Source organism: Myiozetetes cayanensis, unplaced genomic scaffold (genome assembly GCF_022539395.1).
Source record: "Myiozetetes cayanensis isolate MyiCay16 unplaced genomic scaffold, myiCay2020 scf4, whole genome shotgun sequence".
Taxonomy (NCBI): Eukaryota; Metazoa; Chordata; class Aves; order Passeriformes; family Tyrannidae; genus Myiozetetes; species Myiozetetes cayanensis.
In genome coordinates this window covers 8,472,304-8,495,975 of record NW_026087631.1, presented here as the reverse complement: position 1 = coordinate 8,495,975, position 23,672 = coordinate 8,472,304, and the positions used below count along the sequence as shown (strand labels likewise).

The following is a 23,672-nucleotide window of genomic DNA, read 5'->3' as shown; positions in this document are numbered from 1 at the left end:
CCCCGGCGGATGAGGGTTGGGGGAGAGGGGGGCTCACCATCGCTGTCGTCGCTGTGTCGCCGCCGCGACATGGCGGGGAGGAGCGGCCGGGATGAGGGCTGGGAAGCGGCGAGAGGCGCCGGGAAGCGGCGAGAGGCGCCGGGAAGCGGCGAGGAGAGGCGCCGGGAAGCGGCGGGCAGCAATGGGCCGGGACGCCTGGCGCGGGCCCACGGCAACGCGCTCACTCCCCGCCCGCGGCCGCGCTGTTTCCGGGGCGGGCACGGCACCCCCCGCCGCTTCCCGGCCGGGCCCGAGCGCTTCCGGGGCGGGGAGCAGGGGAGGGAGGAGGAGGAGGAGGAGGAGAGCGGGCGCTTCCCGGTGGAGAGGCGGAGATGGTGCCGGCCGAGGCCGGCGCGGCTGGCAGGAAGCAGCGCGCCCTCGCCCGCAGGAAGGTGGGTCGGTGCGGGGCCGCGCCGGGCCCGGGGCGGGGGGTGGGCGGGCGCGGCGGCCTCGGTAACGCGGGTCCTTGCGGTGCCTTCCAGGCCTTCTCCCTGTTCGTGAAAGCCAAGGAGGTGCCGGCCGCGTCCCGGTGTCCCGGCGGCGGAGAGGGCGTGCGGTGGCGGTGCTGCCGGCAGGCGTTCGAGGAGCTGCCCGGCATCCACAGGCACGTGGCTCTGCACCACTCCGGAGACCTCGGGAGGCAGGACGGGCTGGATGCGGGGCCGGCAGAGGCCGGAGGGAGCCCTGCGGACGGCCCGGCTCCTGCGGGCAGCCCGGAGATCTCCTGGGTGCTCCCGGACACGAGCCGCATTAGCCACGACGATCTGACGAGGTAAAAAAGCCCCCCGTGGGTTTGCCGGCCCGGGAATGGGCTCTACGTGCCCATCTTTACGTGATCGTCTGCCAGCAGCACTTTTTGTGAAATTCAGTCAAGTGACACTTTTAAGGTGCAGAAGGTATCTTCCCCAATATTCCTTTAGCTCTTCGAAGTCTTTGGATGCCTTTTATATAAAGAGGTAGATGGCACTGCGGGTTTTTTGATGTAGTTCAGTCCACTTAGGATACTCTCAGAGCTCTATCATCCCACGTTGTTAAAGCTGACCTATACAGGTGTTGCTGGGCAGCTTGGGTCTGGAAGGAAGGAAGGACCATAAAAGTAAAGAGCAGAACAGCAGGATATGCTCTGCACAGGTTCCTTTTCTCTGCTCATTCAGGTACATTAAGGGCTTGTTAGTTATGAAGTAGGCTCACAAAACTGTTCCTGACTGTGAGAGAGTACAGCTTGTGCTGCACGGAATGCAGGCACACTCAGTCTCACTAAAGGTTTTGGCCTTTTAAATTTAGATGGCTCAAGCACTTGAATTTTCAAGTGCCAGTTTGGCAAATCAAGCATTTAATGGGACTCCTGTACACACAAAAATTATCAATTCCTGTGTCCTGTGTTGAGAGAGCACACGTAGGCCACTAGCAGAAATGTCCTGTGCAGCACAGATAAGTTCCTTTTGTACCCAGTCCTGACAACTAGAAGTGTGGGAGCTTTTTTAGTTAATATTCCTTCTCTTTGAAATAAATCAAACCCAGCAGTGCTAATCCCTCCAAAGTTTGTTTGGTTGTTTTTTTCTCCATATAACTGCCAGAAGAAAATTGTCTGCTTTTTGAATGTTTACTACTAATAGTATGTTTTTGTTCTTTCAAACCCTAACATCCTTTTTCTGTTTGCTCGTCTTTACCATGCTATGGGCAGCAAGGTGGGAGAAGTACTTCTCTATTACTGTTATTGTGAGGTGAAGGATCCAGAGAAACTCTGTGCTTGGCAAAAGGCTCTGTGCCAGCATCTACATCTCACTGGCAAGGTAAGGTTTTCAGCAATGGGTGTATTCTTTAGCAAAAAACCCCTATCTTTGCTTACTGCAGGACAATGGGGCATGTGGAGAATCGAATGTTTGCACCAGAAGATGCTAGTCTGTTACAACCCCATTAAGAGAGGTACTCAGACTCTGTAAGGTATCTTTTAGAATTCTGCTTAAGAGCTATTGCTACAAAGAAAGAAAAAAATACAGATAATCTTGTATCTGTTTTGGTGCAGGGAACCCTGGGCTGTGCAGCATCCAGCCAGCCTCTGGTCCACACACAGTACACAGTGCAGGCCCTGTTCTTGCAAGGGTTACCCCATTTCCATCATTTGAACCATTACATGTGGAAGCAGAAAAACAAATCCTTTTATCACTCCTGCTGTCACCTGAGAACTTCCTGATGCACTTTTAGATAAAGTCAAGGAGGCAAAGGTGGCGTAATCACTGGTGTCAATCAGGTGTCTCAGTTAGCATTACTAGGCTGTGTTTTATCCTGTGGCCAAAGGCTACTGCAGCACAACACAGCCTGAGGGCCAAGCTAGAGGTGCAGCAGTGTGTAGTGTGGAACTGGGCTTGCTCTGCTTCTGGTTACGTGTATCCTAACTCCTGGGGCACAGTGATCTTCCAGCCCAGTAACTACACCAAGCTGTAATCCATACGGTCAGGAATTAGGTGAGAGCAACTGACATCTTAGACCACACCATAGGAGAGCAGTGTTCATTCCTGCACTGTCTATGTTCTCCTCATTCCTGGCAGGCCAAAAGGAGGTGAGTTGCTTATCTAGCTGGCCTCTTGAGGCTGTGGGCAAAGGTGAGTTTTGGCCTCATGAAGCTGGTGTTCCTAGGCTGTCTGGAGGACAACTCAGAGGAGGAGACTCCTTTTGTCTTTGACTTTGACTTGTCTTCCTAAGTAGCTTCTTTCTCTCTGCCCATGGTAGGCACCTTCCCTGTTGTACCTCAGCACAGGAGATGTGGGGGTGAAATGTCCTGATGCGTTCACTTCTTTTTCTGCTCAGCTCTCTTGCCTGGTGGGTGGTATTTTTCTCAAAAAAAATTTTTTTTTCATCTCATCTCTGAGGCAGGTACAGCATTTAGCTTCTTAACCACTTGTTTTTCTCCTTGCCCCTTATATTCAGTCTTCCCTCCCTCCCCCTACTTCAGCACTTTTGTTCCTTTGTCAGTGCTGAAGATAAAATGACTCACCCTGAAGTTTAATATTAGATATGATATTATGCATATTCACATTTTGCTTTTAGCTGCGTGAGTCATGGGGCACAAGCCTATTGTTCTTCCTGAGGCAGACTTCCAGTGGGAATTTTAATGCTGACTGCAGGATTTGCAGACAGCAATTTCTCTGTTTAGAAAGCATTTCTGTTTATTGCACAGACTCTTCTGACCATCTTGATATGATTCTTCTGAAATGGCTCAGAAGTGATTACCGGGGTTTTTTTCCCAATTTACTGTCTTAATGTTTAACTTCAGTATAACCATATTTTCCTTCCTTATTCAGTAGTCTCTTTTCTGGACATACTCTTGTGCCTGCCTTTTTCTTCCAGTCATATTTTGCTAATTTCCCTGTGATCTGTTTTGCTGTCACTAAGGCTCAGCCCCAGCTTCTTCTCTTGCCTTCTAGGTACGAGTTGCTTCAGAGGGGATTAATGGGACAGTTGGTGGAAGTAAAGTAGCTACCAGTCTCTACATTGAAGTTATGCTTTCCCAGCCTCTGTTCAAAAACATTTTGTGTCACGAGGATTTCAAGGTATGAAAAAATAATTTCTACGTAGACATTGTTAATGCAGGTAATTTAATTTTTAAGAAATAAGCACATTCCTTCCTGACAGCATTACCTCTGCTGTAGCAGTTCTGCCCTGCCAGCACTTACATAAGCGAAGGGTTCTTAACCATGCCTTGTTTAGATATCTTTGCTGGCTTTTACCAGCATTAGCAGTTATCATGAGCTGTGACAGCACCTGCTACAGGCTTTGGCAGCTATGGGTGCAGCTGCAAGGCCCCTTATATAGGTGAAGGAGGGAGAGTGCTTCAGCCCCATCATTCTTCAGCAAGCATTTTCTCCAACTTGAGTAGGCATCACGACATTCTCTTAGGCAAGGAAAGCATTTCCACGCTGTCCTCTTTACCCTGATTTTAGATCCTTGACTGGAAGCCTGCCGATTTAGGTTCATGGAGGCTTTGGTGTCTGTACAGGTGCATTGTCCATTCCGTGAACTGGATATCTTCTAAAGGAAGCACACAGGCGCAGTCAAGAGGTTTCTTCCTACTCCAGTTAGTACCTGGCTGGAGGCAGAGGTGCTGACTTCTGCATGAGCCTGAGCATATGTGCTGATGGCTGTCCTTAGATGGTGAAGGCAGCTGTGGCTGGTGCACTCTGTGGCATCCTGGTAGGCTTTGGCTGCCCCAGCACTGCAGGTGCTGGTTTCTGTGTGAGGAAGGAAAGCTGTTGCTAAAGCAGCAGCTCTTCTCCACACAGTTTTATTTACAGGGAGAGCTATTTTTTTTTTTCCCATAAGCAACTAGACCAAAGGAATTAGTGAAACTGCGGAACTAGAATTCCACATAGAGCTGCAGTGATGATTCAGTCTTAGCTTTTTAACTGTTTGTTGTGCTTGGCTGAATTTCAGTGGGAATTGCGTTAGTTACAGTTACCTGCAGATGCTAAAACAGAACAGGGATGGAATTTTACTTCAAGCTCTCTGTGCATCACCATTCATGCATTAGTACATTACAGTATTTTCTGTATTTGCCTAAACCTCAGGATTTAAGTGTGGATTTCAGAAGGAGAGACATTCCTTTCCCTCAGCCGCCAAGACATTTTCATGTTCTAATGAGCTGTAGAAATTAAAGTGAGTGGGTAATTTTAACCTTGACACCTGGCAAATGTTGGTGAATTGTTTTTGTGTTTGATTACCTAGAGCAGTGCAGGAGGAGCTCACTGTTTCCCAGACCTTCGAGTTGGAGTATTTAAAGAAATTGTACCTATGGGCATTGATCCAAAGATAGTGTCTTATAAAGAAACTGGTAAGTTTATTTGACGAAAAAATAAAGCCTCTCACCCAAGTGAGAGGTAAGTGAAGAATAAAGAAATAAAGTACCTTTATCAAAAACATTTCCCTCTGCACAATGGCCAGGGCACAGGACAAGCAGATACTGCTTTCTTACTGGTAATCAAAAGCTACTAGTACAGGAAATATGTTGGCCCAGGTTTTAGTTTGCTTTTAGCTGCCTCAGAAAACTTAACATTAAATTCTCATTTTGTGGGAAACAGTTCAGATGACATCAAGCAGTTACCTTGTTGTGGGATAGGGACATACCTTGTGCTTTAGTTATGGAGTAAGTCACTGGATATCTGCTAAAGGCAGATGTGAGATGAAACTATGTATGATGGTTACGAAAGACATTTCTATGCATGAATATATTCATATTCTAAGTATTCTGTAGGAGTTCGAGACTGCTCAGAAAATAAATCATATGAAGAGCTCCAATGCTCTTGTTGGGCTTATCTTGCAGTAAGAACCAAGCTGTATAAAAAGAGCTTTTTCCATGGGAGTTTCTTGTGGATTCAGTGGGCTCTGGTGTTGTGGATGCTGAGAGCTTTTTCTTTTTTAGAAAATGTAGAATCCCTGTAGAAGCTTCAAGTTGAGCATGTGCATGTTCCTGTGTTGGGGACTGCTGACTTGGTGCCACTCATTTTGAAGGCAGGCCCTTCTAGTGACTTCTGCACTAAAGCAGAGAAGAGTTCTGCACGAGGTCCTTGCCACTCCCCCAAAACAGACTGCATTTGTTTTGTGCTGCCTGTAGCTGCTTACTGTGGATTATGCCCGATAAGATATTTCTGGCTATGCCTTTGCTATGAGGATGCTTATATACGTGGTAAGCAGGAGCACAGCAAATGGCAATTAACAGAGCAGTTTGTTTGGTTTTTTTTTTCCCACCGAAAGGTTTTATTGGTGCCAAACTTCTGTCGCATCTTTTTGTGTTTTTGGGAGAGGATTGCTTTTTATCCCCATTATTTTGTAGTTTGTGGGATGTGTGTTTGAATATTATCCCTTTTTTTTTCCCTTTTTCCTCCTATTTTACAGCATTTTATGGAGATGGTTCCTATTACTTGACTGGGTTGCTTGTAGGTGGGGGGGTTTAAATAAGGTAAAGGATATTGCTGGTTTTCCTTTTGTTTGTTTTCATTACACTGGGAGTCTTAAGAGCAACCTGAAAGCTGAGAAACTTTATGTAAATTGAAGTTGTACTGAAATTAATAATGCTTATGGAAATTTTCCATTTTTATCAAGAAGGGTTTTAATTTAAAAATTGCATTTCTTTATTCTTCTGCACCTCCAAATGTAATGTCAGATGAGCAAAGGGAAGTGAAACGTTTTTCACTCTTTCTTTTACAATGGTAAGAGGTGCCAGGAGGATGCAACAAAAGACCACAGAGACAGGCTTCTGCTGCTTCTCTGTCACGTGGGACAGTGTTGTGTTTTCTTTCGTTTGCCAATGGGAAGCCAAAGATGGATGAACTTGGCTGATTGAGTTGGGATGAAAAGGCTGTGAACAATCAGAAAATTTTTTTTTTTTTTGAAATCTGAAGAGCATCTGGATCAGTGAGATCATATGTAATATTGTTTTGTGGTTCTGCTTCTCACTTTTCTTCTCCCTTTCCCCTCACCCCCTTTTTTTTTTTTTTTTTTTTTTGTGTTAAAGGAATCCATTTATCCCCTCAGGAATTTCACAGAGAGGTAGAACAGTATTTGTCTCAGGCCAGTCAAGGACAAAGCGATACCATCTTGCTGGACTGTAGGAACTTCTATGAAAGTAAAATAGTAAGTGTTGTTTGCCTGCTTCTTGCAGTGTGTTACAGGTGCTGGGGTGAAGCATGTACCACTGTGAGGGTGTAACCTTACTGGAAGAAGAGATGCCGTATTCCAGACTGACTGTAATGTGTACAAAGTTTTGTAGTGAATATTGGACACAAGCAGTAGAGGACTCGCTCACAGCTCAGCCTGGAGCTTGCCTGGCTAAGTGCTTGGCAGGAAGAACACAAAGTGGTCCATACAACATTAGCAGTGAATGTTTGAGGTAAAGGTGGCGTAATTTGTAGGGATGCTTTTCAGCATTTTTTGCCTTGTCCCATATGTAAAAAAGAACAGGGGCATCCTGCTGTCACAGCCACCACCCCTCTGTGTTGTGGTTTGTCTTCTCTCTGACAGTGCTGTTCTGCTTAGCTCAATCTTTTCTATTTGGATGAGGAGACATGCTGTGTCCAGAATCGTCCTGCAGTTTTTAACATGTGTTTTAGTGCATAGATGCATCTGAGGAGCTGCCTAAAATGGCTGCAGTGAGATGAGTGTTCTGGGCCAAACATTTGTTACTTCCTCTAGTCTGAAACACAAACCTTACCAGTAATACTGCTTGTAACCAGTTGCATTGGCCATCTGTTGTAATTGCAGGGGCAATTCCAGGGCTGTCTGGCTCCAGATATCAGGAAGTTCAGCTATTTTCCCAGCTACGTAGATGAAAACCTGGAGCTTTTCAAAGACAAGCGCGTCCTGATGTACTGCACAGGAGGGATTCGTTGTGAAAGAGGCTCTGCTTACCTAAGGAGCAAGGTAAGATGTGGTTCTGAGGGCACAGGTGTTGGGGAGTTAACGCTGCTCTAAAGGCACCTGTCTTTTGTTTTGCTGGTAAATTCCTACTGTGCACGAGCTGCCTAATGCACAGGTGGGGAAATAAATACCTCTAACTCGTGCTTGCCTCATGCTGCCTCTCAAGGATGCGGATAGTTTAATGCAGCTCAGTATAATCTGCATGGACTAGTGTCACAGCGGTGATTGCTCTGTGAAAATGATTATGTAACCCATTTGTTGATAAGAGGTATTTTTACGTCCGCTGTAGGAGTGTTTCAGGAGGGCTTGAGAACGTTCTGCTGTGTTTCCACAGATGCTGTCTAGGTTATGCTCTGTGGTCATTACTGCATGGCTTGAGTATCTCGGAGTGATGAAAACAGCCAGTCAGTGCTTTCCTAGTGTTGTGGAATTAAATCCAACACGTTGCATTGTTCTAACTGTGCTTTCCATCCCACTCTTCTCCTGGATCCTTCCCTCAAGGATCAAGGGAACAGAACACATAAGCGTTCTCCTGAGACTTAAACCTTGTTTGTTTTTTCTCTGCTGCATCAATGTGAACCCTGAGAAATTCTGCTACTGGTAGCAGTTTACTACATAAAACCAGGTTAAGCAGCAGTTCATGGAGGTTTAAAAGCATTTGATCTGTGATGCAGCACACCTCCCTCAGGTGAGGAGGTGACCAGCTTCTTTTGACTGTAGCATTCATTAAATGCCCAGTTGGGTTCATGTCAACAAGCCAACATTGTGGAGCTACTGCCCAGTAGTCCCTGATGGCACTGCCTAGGGTGTGAGTGCACGTGGTGCCATCTGATGGTCATTGAGAAGCTGCTGCTTTTCACTGACCCCTGGCATTGACAACATTTGCTTTGGGAACTCTGGCACACCACCACTTCTGCGGTCTCCTTCAGCTTTTCTGCTAATATGCTTTAAACAGGCAGTGTGCAGAGAGGTTTACCAGCTAAAAGGTGGAATTCACAAGTACCTGGAAGAGTTTCCAGATGGATTCTACAGGGGGAAGCTGTTTGTATTTGATGATCGTTACGCCATTTGTTCCAATGAAGATATCATCTCAGGTAGGACTAGATAACGTAAGTGCAGAAGGCTGGGAAGCTATTGCAATCATTTCCAGAGGTGTGCAGGATAGGGGCAGCCAAACTGGTCTACGTAGTTCTTCCTCATACTTGGTTTGATCTTTTAGTGTTATCACTTTTCATGATGACTATCAACTCTGTGGCTTTAACACATAAAACAGAAATGAGAGAAAAGTGGGTCACTGAAAAGAGTTCACTAAAACTGGAGCAGTAAAAGGCAGTATTCCCTGCAGAACAGCTGCTGCTATGAGCGGTCTGCACTTACGAAGATGTATGTCAAGCACCGCTGTTGTTACCTGCTTGTTGCCCACAGTGCTGATCAGACTGTGGTTGGCCAAATGACCCAAGTGTTAGGTTGTTCTCCTGCTGCCAGCAGTTCTCTGCTCCAGTAATTTGACAGAATATCCACACAGGCTACCAGGCACTGTGAGAGTAGCGGCACTGTACTCTACAGCACTTTGTTATTTTCATGCTTTAAAATTTTCTGTAGCTGGTGGAATTTCAGTGACCTCTAGTAGAAGTTGTTAAGAACATAGCTTGGTCTTCTGGCTGGGATTGCTCTTCAGTTACTGCAAATGAAATAATATGCCATCTTCCTATCAGTTGCCAGGTACAACAAATAGATGGAATTTGTCTCTAGCCCTTTTTTCTTTTTTTTTTTTAAGGAAGCAGTGCAGATTTCTCTCTGAGTTAGTAATTTTTCAAGCATAACCTCTCATTCCTCTGCTGCAATTAGTGTATACATCTTAAGGGGGCCTGACTTGGTGTAGAAACAGAACACACTCTGGACACATCACAGCCATCCCTAGAGAAGTTTCAAGGGGAAGTGTTGTGGTGCAGCTAAACTGGGCTGTAGCTTTCAGTTTAAGAGTTAAAACCTCTGATGTTGTGGAAGGATTCCACCAGGACTGCAAATGACACCCTGTCTGAACAAGCCATTGCCTGTAGATGGAAGGAAGTTCCATGTCACCCCTTTCCCAGAGGCAACATATCTGTCTACTGCCTTGGTTACCACCTGCATATCTTTCTTCTTCTCTTGGCGTTAAGATCATTAAGAATTTTTAAATCTGTCTATTCAGAACTAGAGGAAGGACTAGTGAGTACTTTCCTCTTTTCCTGAGAGAAAACAGTCCTATGTTTTTCACATCAAAACCAGAAGTTTAAAAGTTATCTAGATTCTAGAAGATCAAGCTAAGCAGGAATTAAAAACCTGGAAGGCAATAGATAGCCACTTAAATGAGAGCTGGCAGCCCCCTGGTGCCATGGCAAGCCCTCTGCCAGGAGAAGAGCTGGAGCAGTGCAGGTTGTTAACTTTTTTTCTTTTCCTCCTCCCTCCAGCGTGCAGATACTGTGGGGCGCTGTGGGACCAGTATAAACTTTGTTCGAGCCAGCACTGCCGGCAGCTTGTCCTGACGTGTCCAAGTTGTTGCAACAAAGGTCTTACAGCTTGCTGTCCTGTTTGTCAAGAGAAGGAGCTCAAGGTGACTTCAAGGGCTGCAGGACAGACGCTTAAGGAGGAATGTGAATGCACAAGGAGACGGCCAAGGGTGCCTATTGAACGTGTTTCACAAAGGATGCTGGACACAGGAAAAGATTAAGCTGTTTCACTGGCTGATCTGACACGTGCTAATGTGAAGGGCTTCTATAACCAGATCCCTACCTGTTAATCAGTTAGGTTTGGAAATCATGAAAATGTGTTGGCTTGGAAAGTCTTGCTCATATGCTGCCTTTAAACCTAGAGTATACCCTGAAAACCATCCATTACTTGCCTGTAAATTACCAGAGTGCCCAACACGTCACCAGCACTGCAGGATTCCTCTCCCTGGGGACAGTCTTGTAGTGTGGCCTTTACCATGGGGATTTCGGAGCAGAGTATCTGCGGTGTGACAGAGCTGCTCACAATTCGAAAGAAACTTAAGGGACATAAGAACAATTCTGTTCTTTTCTTCCTGCATGGAGATCAATCTGTCTGACCTCTCCAATGATCATGCATTTGCTCCAATAGCTGGTAGTAGGGTGTGCAAACAGCAGATTTGGTGTGGGTACGTGACTAGGTTAGAGCTGAAGATACTTTCCATGTGCATGCCACCTCTTGCATCTCTTACTTTATACCAGTGAGAAGCAAGAGGTAGTTACCTGAAGTCACCGACTTAACTCTTGTGTAAAACTGGCTGAAGGCAGCATAAGGACGCTCCTCTTGTAACTGGAGCAAAGGCCCAGAGGTAGTCTGCCCAGCCATAGTTGTGTGACCTGTAGGACGAACAGCAAAAACCATCCTCATTCCAATGCTCAGTCTCCCTGCGGACTTTTGTTTCCTTCAGCTTGTCAGTATATGAAATATCCAGGGCTCAGCTCTGCTTGCACTGAAAAAAAACCTGACAGCTTGAAGCATTTTGAAACAAGCACACAAAAAGGGAAGCACAGAGACTGTCAAAATACCGGCATTATGGCACTGGAAGTGATGCATGTGTGCATAAATGTCAGCAACAGCTATAAGGAGATTGCAAGATCCTTTATCCAGGTTAAATAATTCAAGATCTGGGGAGCATTTGTCCTTTTTAAACATGGGTTGAGTTTTTTTAAAAGCTGCAAGATATTTGTGGAATTTCCAGCACCTGTTAGTGGAGAAATTGTCTTTGAATTTGAAACAACCTACAGCAGATGAGCTCAAAATACTTTCCCACATGCTGCTTGTGTGCCTGATGCTGTACAATGTACAGAAAGGATTTATTAATAGTGTAGATGCATCTTGACTGAAAAATGTCTTTGAAACATACTGTCATTCTGAGAACTAAACAGCAGTTAGTCACTGGGGTTTTTTTTGAGCTGGCAACTGCTTTTAAAAGCAAGAAAACAGTTCACAGTTCTGCAGTTGCTTAATAACAGCTAGGGCTATGTTATTTTCATACAGATTGTGACTTCTCCCATGGTGCTATTAATTCAGCAAGGCCTCAAGTTGGCTTGACTAGCAACTTAAATATATGGACATTGGTTCCATTAAAGCCATGGCAAGCATTTCCTCTTGCTTCCAGTATTGCCACTGTGAAATAATGGTTCAGCAACTGTCTTTTTGGCAATTCCATTAATGAGGCAAAACTTTGAATCTTACGAATATTTCTTTTGAGAATCTAGGATAGTGTCTAATAGTAAATCTATGAGAATTCCCAGCAGTAGACACCTTCAGCAGAAGTCTAAGCAGTACAAATGTTTCCCTGACTGCTTGCCTTCCAATCTTTGCTGACCATTCAACCTCTGTGGTTTTGAGGACTTGGAGTATTTGTGGAGAAGCATGCAAGCTGTACTTGCAGGTCTGGTCTAGAACACTGATGGGGATTGTTCCAGCTTGCATGGTATGCTCTTCTGGTGTTAGGCTAAAAAGAAACACAGTTTTGTAATTCCGTCTGTCAGCAGGTCTGGAACACTGTAATCAGTGTGTTTGTAAGGCTGTTTCAATATCACCAGTACAGGATGGCAACAACTAGACTTTGTACGTAAACTTTTGAAACATCCATGATGATAAAATAACCTTTAGTGCTTCCATTAGATTTTTTTTTTAAGTACTGCACAAATACACTTCACCTGTTGTGTTGGAGGTGCTTAATTCTGCCGAGGTAAATGCTGAAGCCTGGATAGTCTGCCACGTGATAGACCTGGCTACAAGGTACAATTCTCCTGGGAGCTCGTGGCAGCTGCAGATTCTACCTCAAAGGCAGAGGGGAGCCATGAGGCCTCTTCTGGTTCTTGCTGCACTAAGGCAAGGAAGGAGAAGTGTTTGAGATGTACAGATGGAGTCCCATAAAGTCACGTTCCCTCTGCTGCAGAGTGGAGAGAGGGTTAAGAGCCTCCTTCTTGCAAGTTAGCCCATAAGCAGCTCTGTATCCTGTTTTCTGGATTAATTTTGTTGGATTATTAAGGACTTGCCATGTGAAATACTTTGTGGTAGGATCCAGGCATCTCAGTGGTAATGCCTGAGAGAAAGCACATTAGCTCCAGGAGAGGGAAGACTTTTGAGGAGGAGAGGCTGTTGACCGCCAGATGCTGCAGTCACCAAATGGCTTTTTTTCATCCTGTTCCCAGAGAGCTGCTGGGACAAATGGTGATGCATTTGCTCCTAAATACTACCATTTTGTAGCTCCCTTGCTGCACAGCTTAACACCTTTCACCACGAGGCCTGATGACTCAGCACTGTCTGTCTCTGCTGCACAGCGCTTGGCTGTCGGATGTATCTTGCAGCAAAGCGGCCCTGTGAGGATCAGCTGAGGAACCTGGAATGATCCTGCCAGCTTTATATACCTTTGGGCTGCATGGCTGCTGCTATAGTGAAACACAGGACAAAGTTCTTGTCTTTTTTTTTTCCTTTCCTTTTTTAGGGGCTGGGGTTTATTTTTCATGTAGCGAAAGATGCTGTAGTAATATCCATGGTAGTGCTACCTATTCTGCAGATGCATCCCCTTGCATGTCTGGGTTTCTTAGCACCATCAGGATTTTCCAGGATAAGATATACATATGTTCTTCTGAATCTGAGCCTGTACCATGCAAATTTGAGTGGATGGCTCAGCTGAAACTGTGTGGTTCTGATTTGATGATTTAGTTGGCCGTTTTGAAGTCTTTGCAGCGCACATGGAAGAAAGTGGCTGTCTGCCAGTTTCTTCATTTTGTTATGCTTTCAAGTGTTTTTCTTCTGTAGTCTCTTCATTTTCTGATACAGAACTTGCACAGGGGGGGAAAGAAGCTGTAGTGGAGCACTTTATATGACACCACTGGCACATTTGTTAAGATTTGAAGAGCAATGGATGCGTTTCCCACATTGCTGAATAGTGTTTCTCTGCTTTGCTGGTCAGAGCTAAACCATTGGTGGTGTTTGTTTGCACACAAGCTCTGAAGAAGTCTGTGGGACTTTTGCCAGAATATGTGTAAAAGGCTGAAAAACTCCACTCTTAACAGACATTTAAAGGGAGATTTCTATCAAGAGAGAGCATTTTCTGGGACGTGTCATCTGGCCAAGATTAAGGCTTAAGTACAGCAGCACTTCTTCCAGGAAACTCTTCCTAGCAAGCAGGATCCCACCCACGTTAACAGTGGGAATTTCAAATGTGATGGTGCTGGGTCCAGTCCACTGCATGTCTGGGAGCTGCACACAGGCCTGTGGGGAATTCCTCCCAGGCTGGATGATGGGTTTAGGCTGACAAAAAGCTATCAGACCGTGTGCAGTGCAAGTTCAGAGTTGCGGGTATTTCACTTCACAGCCTTTCTAGGGCACAACATTTATTCTTGCATTTATGTGGACGTAAGGGACAGCAGTAAAAAGAAACAATTCCTAGCAGAACAGAATTTAATTAGTGGACATGGTCATCTAGACAAAACAGCGAAGAGAGAATTTGGCTTGTTTCCAGTGAATATCTGGACAAACACTTTTAACATAAAGAAGCTGAAAGGAGTGGGAATTAAAAGAGAAGGCTCTCATTTGCTGATTAGTTTGGCCATCTCTTTGGGGTTAGAAATTGCATCACATCTCTAAAAGTAACTGTTTTCTTCAGATGTGCATTGAAGGATATTGACCCGTCCTAAACCACTTGATTTTTGAGACTCTGTTTTATAATTGGTGGCCTTAAGTTCCATTTATGCCGGGGGTGGAGATCAGGTTTTTTTCTAAGAAACACGGGGATGCATTTGAAACAGCATCTCCAATTAAATGATTCAGCAAATGTCGGTAAAAAATGGTAGCTCACAATTCTTGAAATTAGCCATGTTTCCAGACGGTAGAAGTGCTTGTTAAACAGTTGCTCCTCTATAGTTACTTGAGATCAACTTGGAAAAAAATAAAGTATTTTTTTAATACTTCTATAATTTGTGTGAAACAATTGTATCTTTCACTCATGCATACCACATCCTAACTTTATGAAACACCGTGCAGGAAGTTTATATAAAATTAAGTCCCAGGTTAATTAAAGTCACTTTTACACTGGGATGTGCTCTAAACTGAGATTGCATAAAACTGACAGGTTGTTATTGGCTTGAATAGTTTCCAACTCTACAGAAAACATCACCAGTCCTACTGGATAAAATCTTCATAAAAACTATAGCCACTAGTTAATTTAAACTGTTAGTGCATAAAACAGAACCGAGGCACCACAAATACTCTGTCAAGGCACTTATTGCCTTTAGATTTCCACAGTGTAGCACAGATCACCGGGAATGACCTCCATAGCCAGGAACTACACTCCAGTTCTGCACTTGGGAAAAATAGGCCCATTCAATTCTGCAAGTCTTCTCTTCCTCACTGAAAAAGAAAAGAAAGAGGAGTCGGTCATGGCAATGGGAAAATGTGGATGGCAGGCTTGGCTTTACTGCTGTGGAGAGGAGCTGAGAGATGTACTTTCTGACAGGAGAGAAACAGGATATTCAGCTTCTGAATACCTGCTTTAAGCAGCAGGCACAGCCTTACATAGTTTAAAACCAAGGAAGGTAAGATGAGGTTTCTCTCCCTATGGGTTTTTAAGGTGAGAAGCTACTTGCAGCCTTACCTCCCTTATTCTACAGTCAGTTGTATTTCACATAGTTTGTCTATGTAACTAGATTTTGGCCAGTGCATCATCAGATGCTAATTGATGTAGAAACAGCGGGAGATGCATGCCACAGTTTTTCCTTTGCTAGTTTTTCCTCACTTGCCTTTTAAAAATTAAAAAAATAAAAATTAAAAAAAATAAAAATTTAAAAAAAAAAAAAAAATTCTTATCCTGAGCCTCTAGGCTCCAGTCCTCTGATCACAGTTAACACAGTCAAAGCAGCCTCATATCTAGCCTTAAAGCTGATTCACACCTCTGACAGCTACATTCACGACTTTTTGAGAAATGTGTGCAAAGAAAAACAACAAAAAAATTTATAAAGAGGATGCAAAAGTTAGCTCATGAGGGTGAATGTAAAAGCCTTCATGGTTGGTTCATACAGAGTATCTTAGAGAACAGAAGCTACAGGACCAAAACCACGTTCTGGTGGCATCAGCTGATGATAAGCAAAAGTATTGGAGTGGAGCACAAGGAGAGAGCTATTGCTGACAGGGAGGAAAATAAAGTTTTTCTGTACTTATACATCGTCCAGTTGTAGAGCTGAGATGCTATTGCCAGAGACCATCAGACCGATGAATATGAGCTGCAAACAAGAACCGATTCAGACCAAAAATGCAGTTCTTAATGGTCAAAGAGGCAAAATGCACAACATGGAAGGCAAGGTGTGAATTCATCTCCTTAACAACAGGAACAATTAAAATACTAGATTTAAATCTTTCAGCTGGTTACTTTGAATGCCAGGTGCTGCAGAGTCATTCAAAATCTTGCTCTGTTCCAAAGGACAGGAAATAGCAAGCCTTTCCCAGTGCAGCTCTCTAGTGACCAGGAATGCAGCCACAGGCAGAATAAATACGCAGTGATCCGTGAGATTGAGTATTTTGTGTGATCCCTGAAGAACTGGCACATACCTCTGCTTAAATGTGCTTCCTAGGAGCAGAGGACCAGCTGACACAAGGTTTATTTGCATTATTTGTGTTTAAAACACCACATATTTATCATCTGCCCCAATATGACAGCCTCTGAGTACAGCGTGATGGGTGTGTTAGCTCTGCCCAGTGCTACTCTGCTGGCCTGATCTCCAGAGCTCCACAGCAGCCTGTAGCCAAGCACTGCAAAAGCTCTGAAATGGCAGTCTGCAGGCTTGCCCACATTTTGCTTCACAAGCACTTCTGATCACTTCATTGAGAGTATAAAGATAACTCAGCCACGTGGCTTCCCACATCTCCCTAGAAACAGTTCCAGCTTGTTTCACTGAAGGGGATGGGCCAAATCCTACTGCTGTCCAAGTTCAACTCTGCTACTTTTCATCTCCTTGTTAAAGTGGGAATGAAGCTGGAGGAAGACAAGCAGTTGGCAGGAATCACAAGCGCCGGCAGCTCATAACCCATGTGCCATATGCTGTAGCACAAGCTGTACCGAACCGCATCAGCAGCTCTCGCTCCTTTCCAACAACACCCACCGCCACTGCAAAAATCCTTACCTCTTCTTGGAGTTTTAGCTGCCCAGTGTCTCCAGGTTTGGAGCACAACCCATTGCCTGCCCGACAGCAGCTGCATTGAGGGACCAGGTGGTGAAGGCTGCCTCCCTCCTTGAAGGGCAAATCATCGTCAGGCCCTTCAGGAGGTGGATTCTAATTCATACACATCTACCGGAGCTTTCCCATGGGCAGTTCTACCCTAATCCCACCAGAAATTGTGCACAGGGCCTTCCCATACTTCCTGGCTTGCAGCCAGCCTGACTCACCTAGGTCGTTGTTATTCATCATAGCGTTGGAGGCACGAAGCCGGGGACCTTGCTGAGTGAAATGGTACCCAAACTTCAGCAGGGAGGTGTTTTTTTCCAACATATTTGCGATTTCCATTTCTACTTTGTTGCCCAAGGGCTGGCTCTTTTGAAAATAGAAAACAGAAAATCAACAGAAAATCATGTCAGATGGTGATTCAGAGTGAGCACTTAGATCTGTCATGTCCACCTCTTCCCTTCTTCTCTGGAGCTGTTGGTTCGTTTGACATTTCTGACTTGGAGCTGGTAAAACAAACCACTGGCCTGTTTCTGGTACAACTGAGTGGCTCCAGCTGCTCCAGCAGACATTCCCACAAGTTTGTTTGCCCAAAGACTTTATTTCTTGGGCAAATTAACAGCTAAGAGGCGTCTGGAGAAACTAGGATTTTGAACTCCCAGTCATCTGTCCCTGAGCTCCCCATAGCTCAGCTGCTTCAACCTCTGGGTTTCTCAGGGAACTAAACTTGCCACAGCATCTGCACGCTGTACAGGTCTCCTTCACTTTCCATTGCATTTTAGGAAACTGCAGCAGAAATGGGGCTGAGAGCTGCCAACCTCCACCCTGACCAGCCACTCGGTTCCCCACAGCCAGGGCATGCTCCCTTGCCCAGAGCTGTCACTCCCTTTACCTGGTTGTCGATGCGCAGCTCTACCAGCGATGTGTTGCCCTGGAGCACCTCGACAATAGCCAGGATCCCTGACCCAGAGATGAAGTTTGATTCCACGTTCAGGCTCTTCAGCGTGTTGTTGACCTTCAGCATTTCTGCCAGGGCCTGTGGGCAGAGGTGGGCAGGAAGAACTGGCAGTCATACAGGCAGGGGCAGAGCACCCCAGGGCAGTGGGGGTTCATCTCCCCTGGCCTCCAGGAGGGTCCTGCATGTGGAGCAGTTTCACTGCCACCAGATGGAATTGCTCTGTGCAGAGTGAAGGGGCTGCCTCACCGCTGCAGGGGGATTCTTGAACGTGAGCATGCTGGAGGCCACAGCAAAACCTGATTGGGTCTCTGCCTGCACTGCACGGGGCTGAGATGCTCCCCATTATAGGAGGCAGAGAGAGGAGCGTCTGTCTTGAACAAGGGGTTCTCCACATCCAAGGTGTCCTCCCAAGTGGCAGCATAACCATATTAATGACTTTTGCTTCCCTCAGCAGGTAAGACCACAGGTGGGCTGGAACACTCCCAACCCCCCTGACCCGATCAGATGATCTCGTATTGTACAAACTGTATGGGAATATTCATCTGTGTCACAAAAGAGAAGGAACAGAAGGTGATGCCCAAGTGGCAGGGCTGACCTGCACCCACAGCACTTGGCCCCACAACTACCCTGGCCGTGCACAATGTCCCTGGAGCCCTCGCATAGCACCAGTGCTGCCTGCACAGGCTTCCTCCTCAGTCCAGAGTGCTTGAAATAATCTGAGGGCAATATTCACCCTCCAAAAAGGGTTTTTTTGTAACACGAAACTGGTGTGCACAAGTCTGTGTGGAGGTAGGTAGGGGTGACCTGGGTGAACAGGAGCAAAAATTAGCTGCCACGGTGCTGGAGAAGTATGCAAAGATGCAGCCTGGAAGGTAGCATGAGGGCCAGGCAGAATGTTCCGCACCTCTCTGCATGCCCACTGATACTTAGGATCATGCACAACAGCCGGAAAGACCCATTATCACCTACAGAGGCCACACATAGGAGTCCTTCTGCACACGTCTGCACAAAGGAATATAGGAAAGAGAGCTGGAGCAGACGTGTGCGAGGGGAGGAAGAGGTGTGCACACAGCAGCACACATCCTTGTGCCAACAGAAAGGAACCTCCAGAGAGAGACAACCTGCTTTTAGAAAATGCCACCAGGGAGCCAGTTCTTGTCCCATGCTCCTTTTCTGGGAGATCCTTGAGGACAAATATGAGACTGAGTGGGGTTAAAGGATTGTACCCTGAAGGCTCTGTAGCTGAAAAAGGAAGTGAAGGAACCAATGCCTGTCAGTTGCTGACTTCCACTAGTGCTCCCAAAACTGAAGCACCTGCACCAAACGCCAGAGATGTGGAACATGCCAAACATGACATAAGGTGCAGAACCAGTCAGTCAGTCAGTCATGCCAAGAACACCTTGCCTGAGAACAGCTCCTGTCACAACATTAGGATGATGAGCCCACAGTACTTACAAAGGCAACGGGATCGTTGCTCCGTGTCCCAACTATACTGAACTTCTTCACATACGTGTTGTTCTTGAGCGCTTCCGCAAAAGCCTTTAAAGTCGGGATGGGAATATTCTGTGAAAAGAAATGCAGGCAGCGTGTGTTAGGCCATCATCTGTATGAAGGAATACGCAACACATTTAAAAGATACTCCTAATTTCCCATCAAGGTCAAATCACCAAATGCAGCGAAGTAATTCAGGAAGGCATTGAAAAGGGTTTTAACAAGTTCTTTTGCTTAATCAGCATGGCCTGAGGAGCATGGCAGTGCCTCCATCCTATGTCGTACTCTGCTAAAAGCTCCCTGCCTTGATTTGAAGCCACATCTCTGCTGTTTGATTGTTTGATTTAATTGCCCAGAAACTCAGCAATGTAGGAACGCAGGTGTTGTGGGAAGGTAACCAGGATCTGTGAGCCCACAGAGTACTGCTCCTGTGCTCCCTGGTACGATGACAGATCTGAGTAACATTCACGTTTTGTTCAGAAAATTTCCACCTACAGGACCTGATCTAGAAAGGCCTGAAAGGATCTGCTTGTTAACACAAATCAGACACCTCTGAGTATTTTATACAGCATCTTTCAGGCTAACATTTGTCGTTCTAGGTCTCATCAGACTGAAAAAAAAAAATCCATGCTGCTTATTCTGAGTTCCTTCAAAATGAGTATTTTTCACTTACCAAGCACTGTAGATACCCTTTCCAAATGCACAAATTTTCACCTAACATTGTAAGTAGTATCCTCACCTTGGACTTCTTGCCACACCATTTGGATCCCACCATGTGGAATCACCAAAAGTACTCAAAAGTTCATCTGCAAAGCCATAACACAGAACCCAACAGCTTACAGTCTCCACTGTCACTCCTTTGTTCTCCAAACCATGTCCCAAAGTCGTGAGTTCAACACACAATAATAGTGCCTGCCTGCCTGCCAGACCCTCAGCCTTGTGTCCTCAAGGGACAGGGTCACTAGCCAGAATGAAATACATGAAAGTAAAAATATTTTTGTTACGGAAAGGTGCAGGTAGCATGGCAAAAAAGTCTTTAATGTGCACATGCAGTTAACCATATTCTTGCTGTTTGGCTATGCCATCATTCAACAGGCCTCACGGAACAGAAACTGTTATTTTTTCGGTATGTGTATGTGTCCTAAAGGCAACATAAGAAGTGGTGCTGTGTCCTGATTTGCTTTCTACAAAAAGTAAAAGAGCTCCACAGAAGGGGTGAGTGTGAGATGGACAGGGCAACCTGCAAGAAGGGGGGGTTCTTCATATTTTCATGGCAAGTGTCAGGATTAAGAAGCCTTTTATCCCCCCACCATTTTATAATACACGTAAACAGCCGCTCCACCAAATATGCCTGATTGAATCATCAAAGAAACCTAGAATACCTTTAACCAGACAGCCTGGGGTTGGGGTCTCCCCAAATTACCCTCAACACAGCTCCATTCTTCCAGGCACTTAGAGGAGTCCTTTTGCTACCAACACCATGCCTTTGTCCCAGGTAACAATCCCTGTTGCCCACAGTGGGGATGGGAAGCACTGGTGTATTTTGTTGGGCTACATTCTGTTATGGTACTGCTCTGTGCAGCAAAACAGCCTTGGTCTCTGCCTTCTCTGTTCAAATGTTCCAGCCTGTTATTAAGAGAGGAGGGTAGAAAGGAGCAAATACCATAATATTGTTAAGGTTGACTTCCTCAAGATCAGGATCATTGCTCTGTATTCGTTTCAGAGTTTCCTCCACGTCTGTTGAGTTTGGTTCCTCATCAGGAACTGGTTTGTACTGTGTGGGCTTAATCACACCTGCAAGTGAAAAGCAACACATATGAAACCAAAACCACCTTGAGTAGCAGTATCTTTTCTTTGGATGTGTTCCTCCTCTTCCAGAAACAGAGATGGAAGTATGGGAGATGGAAGAATGACCTGACAAACAGACAAGAGATGAAAGGCCCCTCCAGTATGGGGGAACCAGCACAGGACAGCCAGTACCTGCTGCTATGTGCTTTCAAGGTCCAAATCTGGGTGACAGAAGAAAGACACACCACTTCCATGGGGCTGTTCCAGGGGCTGTGCTAGCTCCCAGGTGGCACCAGGGAAGTGGGCTGAGACCACGCTGCCTGTCACAAGGCAAGGATGCACTAGAGGTGGCCCCAGCAGTCACAGGCTGCTCTGACATTCATGGCTCTAACCTTCAGCCTAAAAACAATTCCCACTTTGCCTCTGCTAGCAGCTTCAAAGCCAACTGCTGCAGCCTGCTAACGCTCTAAATCACTTACTGTTGAGCCCCTCTTTGTTCACGATGGTGCTGCTCCCCAGTGCCTCATAGTACTGCTGGTTACTCATCAAGGTGTGCATGCCAAGGATGGCTATGGAAAAAGAAAAGGAGAACATGACTTATTGCAGGCTCCAAAGCCAGGAAAAGACACATAGATGCTGTCTGGGATGGGAGTAGCGTACTACCTTTCCCTGTGCAAGCTTGGAACAATATGCAAAGGTGGGATGAAGCCCCCCTTAATACACAACAGGGCTCAAATGTGCTCCCTTGTTTATTCCAATGTAGCATGATTCACAGGAGAAAAGGAACATCATCTTGTGGACAACAAACAGACAAACAGTCAAGGCTTCCCAGTAGCCTACCTGACTTGGTAACACACAGAAACAGCGAGGAGAAGACAGTACAGCACTCAAAAAAATGTGATGGGTAGGCTTTAATGCAAGCAGGTCCAGCAGGAGCCTGCCCATTTTTGTCACCCAGTTTGTGAAATGGGCTGTGCCCCACACAGAGCCAGACCGATGCCAAGGCAGCAACATATGAGGTGACTGTCACCTGAAGCGTGGCAATGCTCAGCATGTTTTTACCCAAAAACAAGCCTGGGGTTGAGGTGTTGATCTTTGTACACTTGGAAGTTGACCTTGTGGAAAGCCAAAGCTCTGCTGCCTTGGTTGAAACGTAGAGAGTGATGGTGTGAACAAAACTCAAACACTGTAATAACCCAGAAGCCTGCTACTCACAGAGAGATCAAGTTTGAAAATAAACTGACTTTTTAATCAACTTTTTTTTTTCTTTTAATAGCTATATGATTTTCTAAAGAAAAATATAGAGACATGAATGTTTGTTAAAACGAACACATGTTGAACAAATCTTGAGCTCTGGACAGACACAGCCATCAATATAATAAATTTCTCCCTAAAATTCAAGTATGCCACCAACAAAGGCACGTTGCTTTCCCATGAGCTGCTCCTCTTAGGCTTGGTTGGCACTAGTCTGTTACCATTTTCTTGTTGCTTTGGCCAAGAAGTGCTGGAAGGTGCAGGACAAAGCTACCCTCGAAGCCCAGGTCCTGAATAGCATCTGTTGTGGTGACAGCTCATCGTGACTCCAGGTCTGGGTTGCACAGGCAGGACACCCTGCAGCAAAGTGTGTCATGGATTTCCCCGTGGCCACAGCACATCCCCAGCTGGATCTCACAGAGCCAAGCAGTCTCCATTTGAAACTCTGAGTAAGGCTGGGCACTTTGAGTTTGCTTGTTTGTATTTTAGCTGGCCCTGTAATTTGCAGGCTCAGCACCTTGGGGACACACATACCCCCCAAAACACAGCTTATTCAGGCAATGAAATCTCTCCATCCACCAGGAGCATGAGTATCTGGGCTGCAGAGAGGCAAGGACCTGCTGTCATGACCTCTCAGGGGCTTTGAGGGCTAGAGTTTGTGCTGGTCAACAAGAGGGACCCGCTGTTTCCAAGTCTGGTGCTTGCTGTGTATTCTCCAAAGGAACTCAAGCAGAACAAAGGCATCCCATTTCTGTCTCTCTCAGCTGACCAAAGGCAGGGGAGCCCTTCCAGGATGACTTGGGAGCTGCCCTCCTGGCCTTGCCAAGGAAGGGATCCAATACATCACAGCTGACAATGAGCCCTGCTAAACAGGCAGGAGCAAGGCTGTCCCTGTCAATATTGAGATTTCAGGACAGCTTGTATCACATCACTACTCCTGCTGCCACTTCAAGTGTATTCTCCCAGCAATTGCTGAACAAGCTACCCTGAACAGCATTTCCCTGGAAAACTAATTGCTGCACAGACACGGAGAAAGGCGGATTTTATAAGACAGGGCTTTTTAGGACGCTAGGACAATAGTAAAAAAGCAAAATCCAGAGATGCAATCAATACTTGGACAGGATGCATATGTTGGAAGCCCTAACGCAGAAACACATTTCTAAGGTGAAATACTGTATTATTATTATGCAGAAGATGTCTAGTGGATGTACTTATTCTACAGACTTTCTTACAGACTTCTGGAGAGGAGGACACTTCTAGGGAATATGGAAGTCTGAAAGAGACAAAACTGGAAGAAGAAAGAAGACAGTATCCTTGAAAGGTTCATTGACTGCTAGAGCAGTAGGGCACATGTGAGCTCCGTAAAACACCATGGGGTGTCCATATGCTCCTTTGGCTGAGGCATGTCCTGTCCCAGTCACAGAGCTAAGTCCATGCTATGGACCTCAGCAAGAGACCAATATTGTCATTTGACTGACTGGCTGCACAAATCACAAGAAATCCATAGCTTTAAAAATGCGTTGAAAAAGCTCTTT

At 45.6% G+C, this 23,672-nt stretch overlaps 3 protein-coding genes across 6 annotated transcripts in view; 1 reads left to right on the top strand and 2 right to left on the bottom strand.

The window, feature by feature from the left end:
• NCBP1 (nuclear cap binding protein subunit 1) overlaps nt 1-385 on the bottom strand; it is a 33,884-nt gene extending 33,499 nt beyond the window's left edge. The window contains exon 1 of the mRNA XM_050330003.1: nt 38-385. Within this exon, the coding sequence (XP_050185960.1) occupies nt 38-71 (34 nt within the window). The 5' untranslated portion in view covers nt 72-385. The remainder of the gene's footprint in view (nt 1-37) is intronic.
• Nucleotides 335-14,408, top strand: TSTD2 (thiosulfate sulfurtransferase like domain containing 2). 2 transcript variants are annotated; one of them, XM_050330004.1, is made up of 9 exons: nt 335-431; nt 522-811; nt 1,724-1,832; nt 3,465-3,590; nt 4,762-4,867; nt 6,548-6,666; nt 7,294-7,452; nt 8,405-8,543; nt 9,900-14,408. In XM_050330004.1, the coding sequence occupies exons 1-9, from the start codon at nt 372-374 to the stop codon at nt 10,157-10,159; spliced, it is 1,368 nt and encodes a 455-aa protein (XP_050185961.1). In that variant the 5' UTR covers nt 335-371; the 3' UTR covers nt 10,160-14,408. The 2 variants fall into 2 exon arrangements, with proteins under 2 accessions (XP_050185961.1, XP_050185962.1); XM_050330005.1 differs by lacking the exons at nt 335-431; nt 522-811 and adding an exon at nt 814-935.
• TMOD1 (tropomodulin 1) overlaps nt 13,880-23,672 on the bottom strand; it is a 25,087-nt gene continuing 15,294 nt past the window's right edge. For all 3 annotated transcript variants that reach the window (XM_050330009.1, XM_050330008.1, XM_050330007.1), the window contains 6 exons: nt 21,363-21,452; nt 20,759-20,889; nt 19,060-19,167; nt 17,539-17,682; nt 16,871-17,015; nt 13,880-14,841 (listed from right to left, as the gene is read on the bottom strand). In XM_050330009.1, coding sequence (XP_050185966.1) covers nt 14,777-14,841; nt 16,871-17,015; nt 17,539-17,682; nt 19,060-19,167; nt 20,759-20,889; nt 21,363-21,452 — 683 coding nt within the window. In that variant the 3' untranslated portion in view covers nt 13,880-14,776. The remainder of the gene's footprint in view (nt 14,842-16,870; nt 17,016-17,538; nt 17,683-19,059; nt 19,168-20,758; nt 20,890-21,362; nt 21,453-23,672) is intronic.

Bases quoted from the DNA above. Each gene is read 5' to 3' on its own strand.
- TSTD2 (XM_050330004.1), top strand. From the start codon at position 372: ATGGTGCCGGCCGAGGCCGGCGCGGCTGGCAGGAAGCAGCGCGCCCTC. The intron at 812-1,723 runs GTAAAAAAGCCC...TGCTATGGGCAG, and splicing joins AGCCACGACGATCTGACGAG to CAAGGTGGGAGAAGTACTTC. The intron at 6,667-7,293 runs GTAAGTGTTGTT...TTGTAATTGCAG, and splicing joins ACTTCTATGAAAGTAAAATA to GGGCAATTCCAGGGCTGTCT.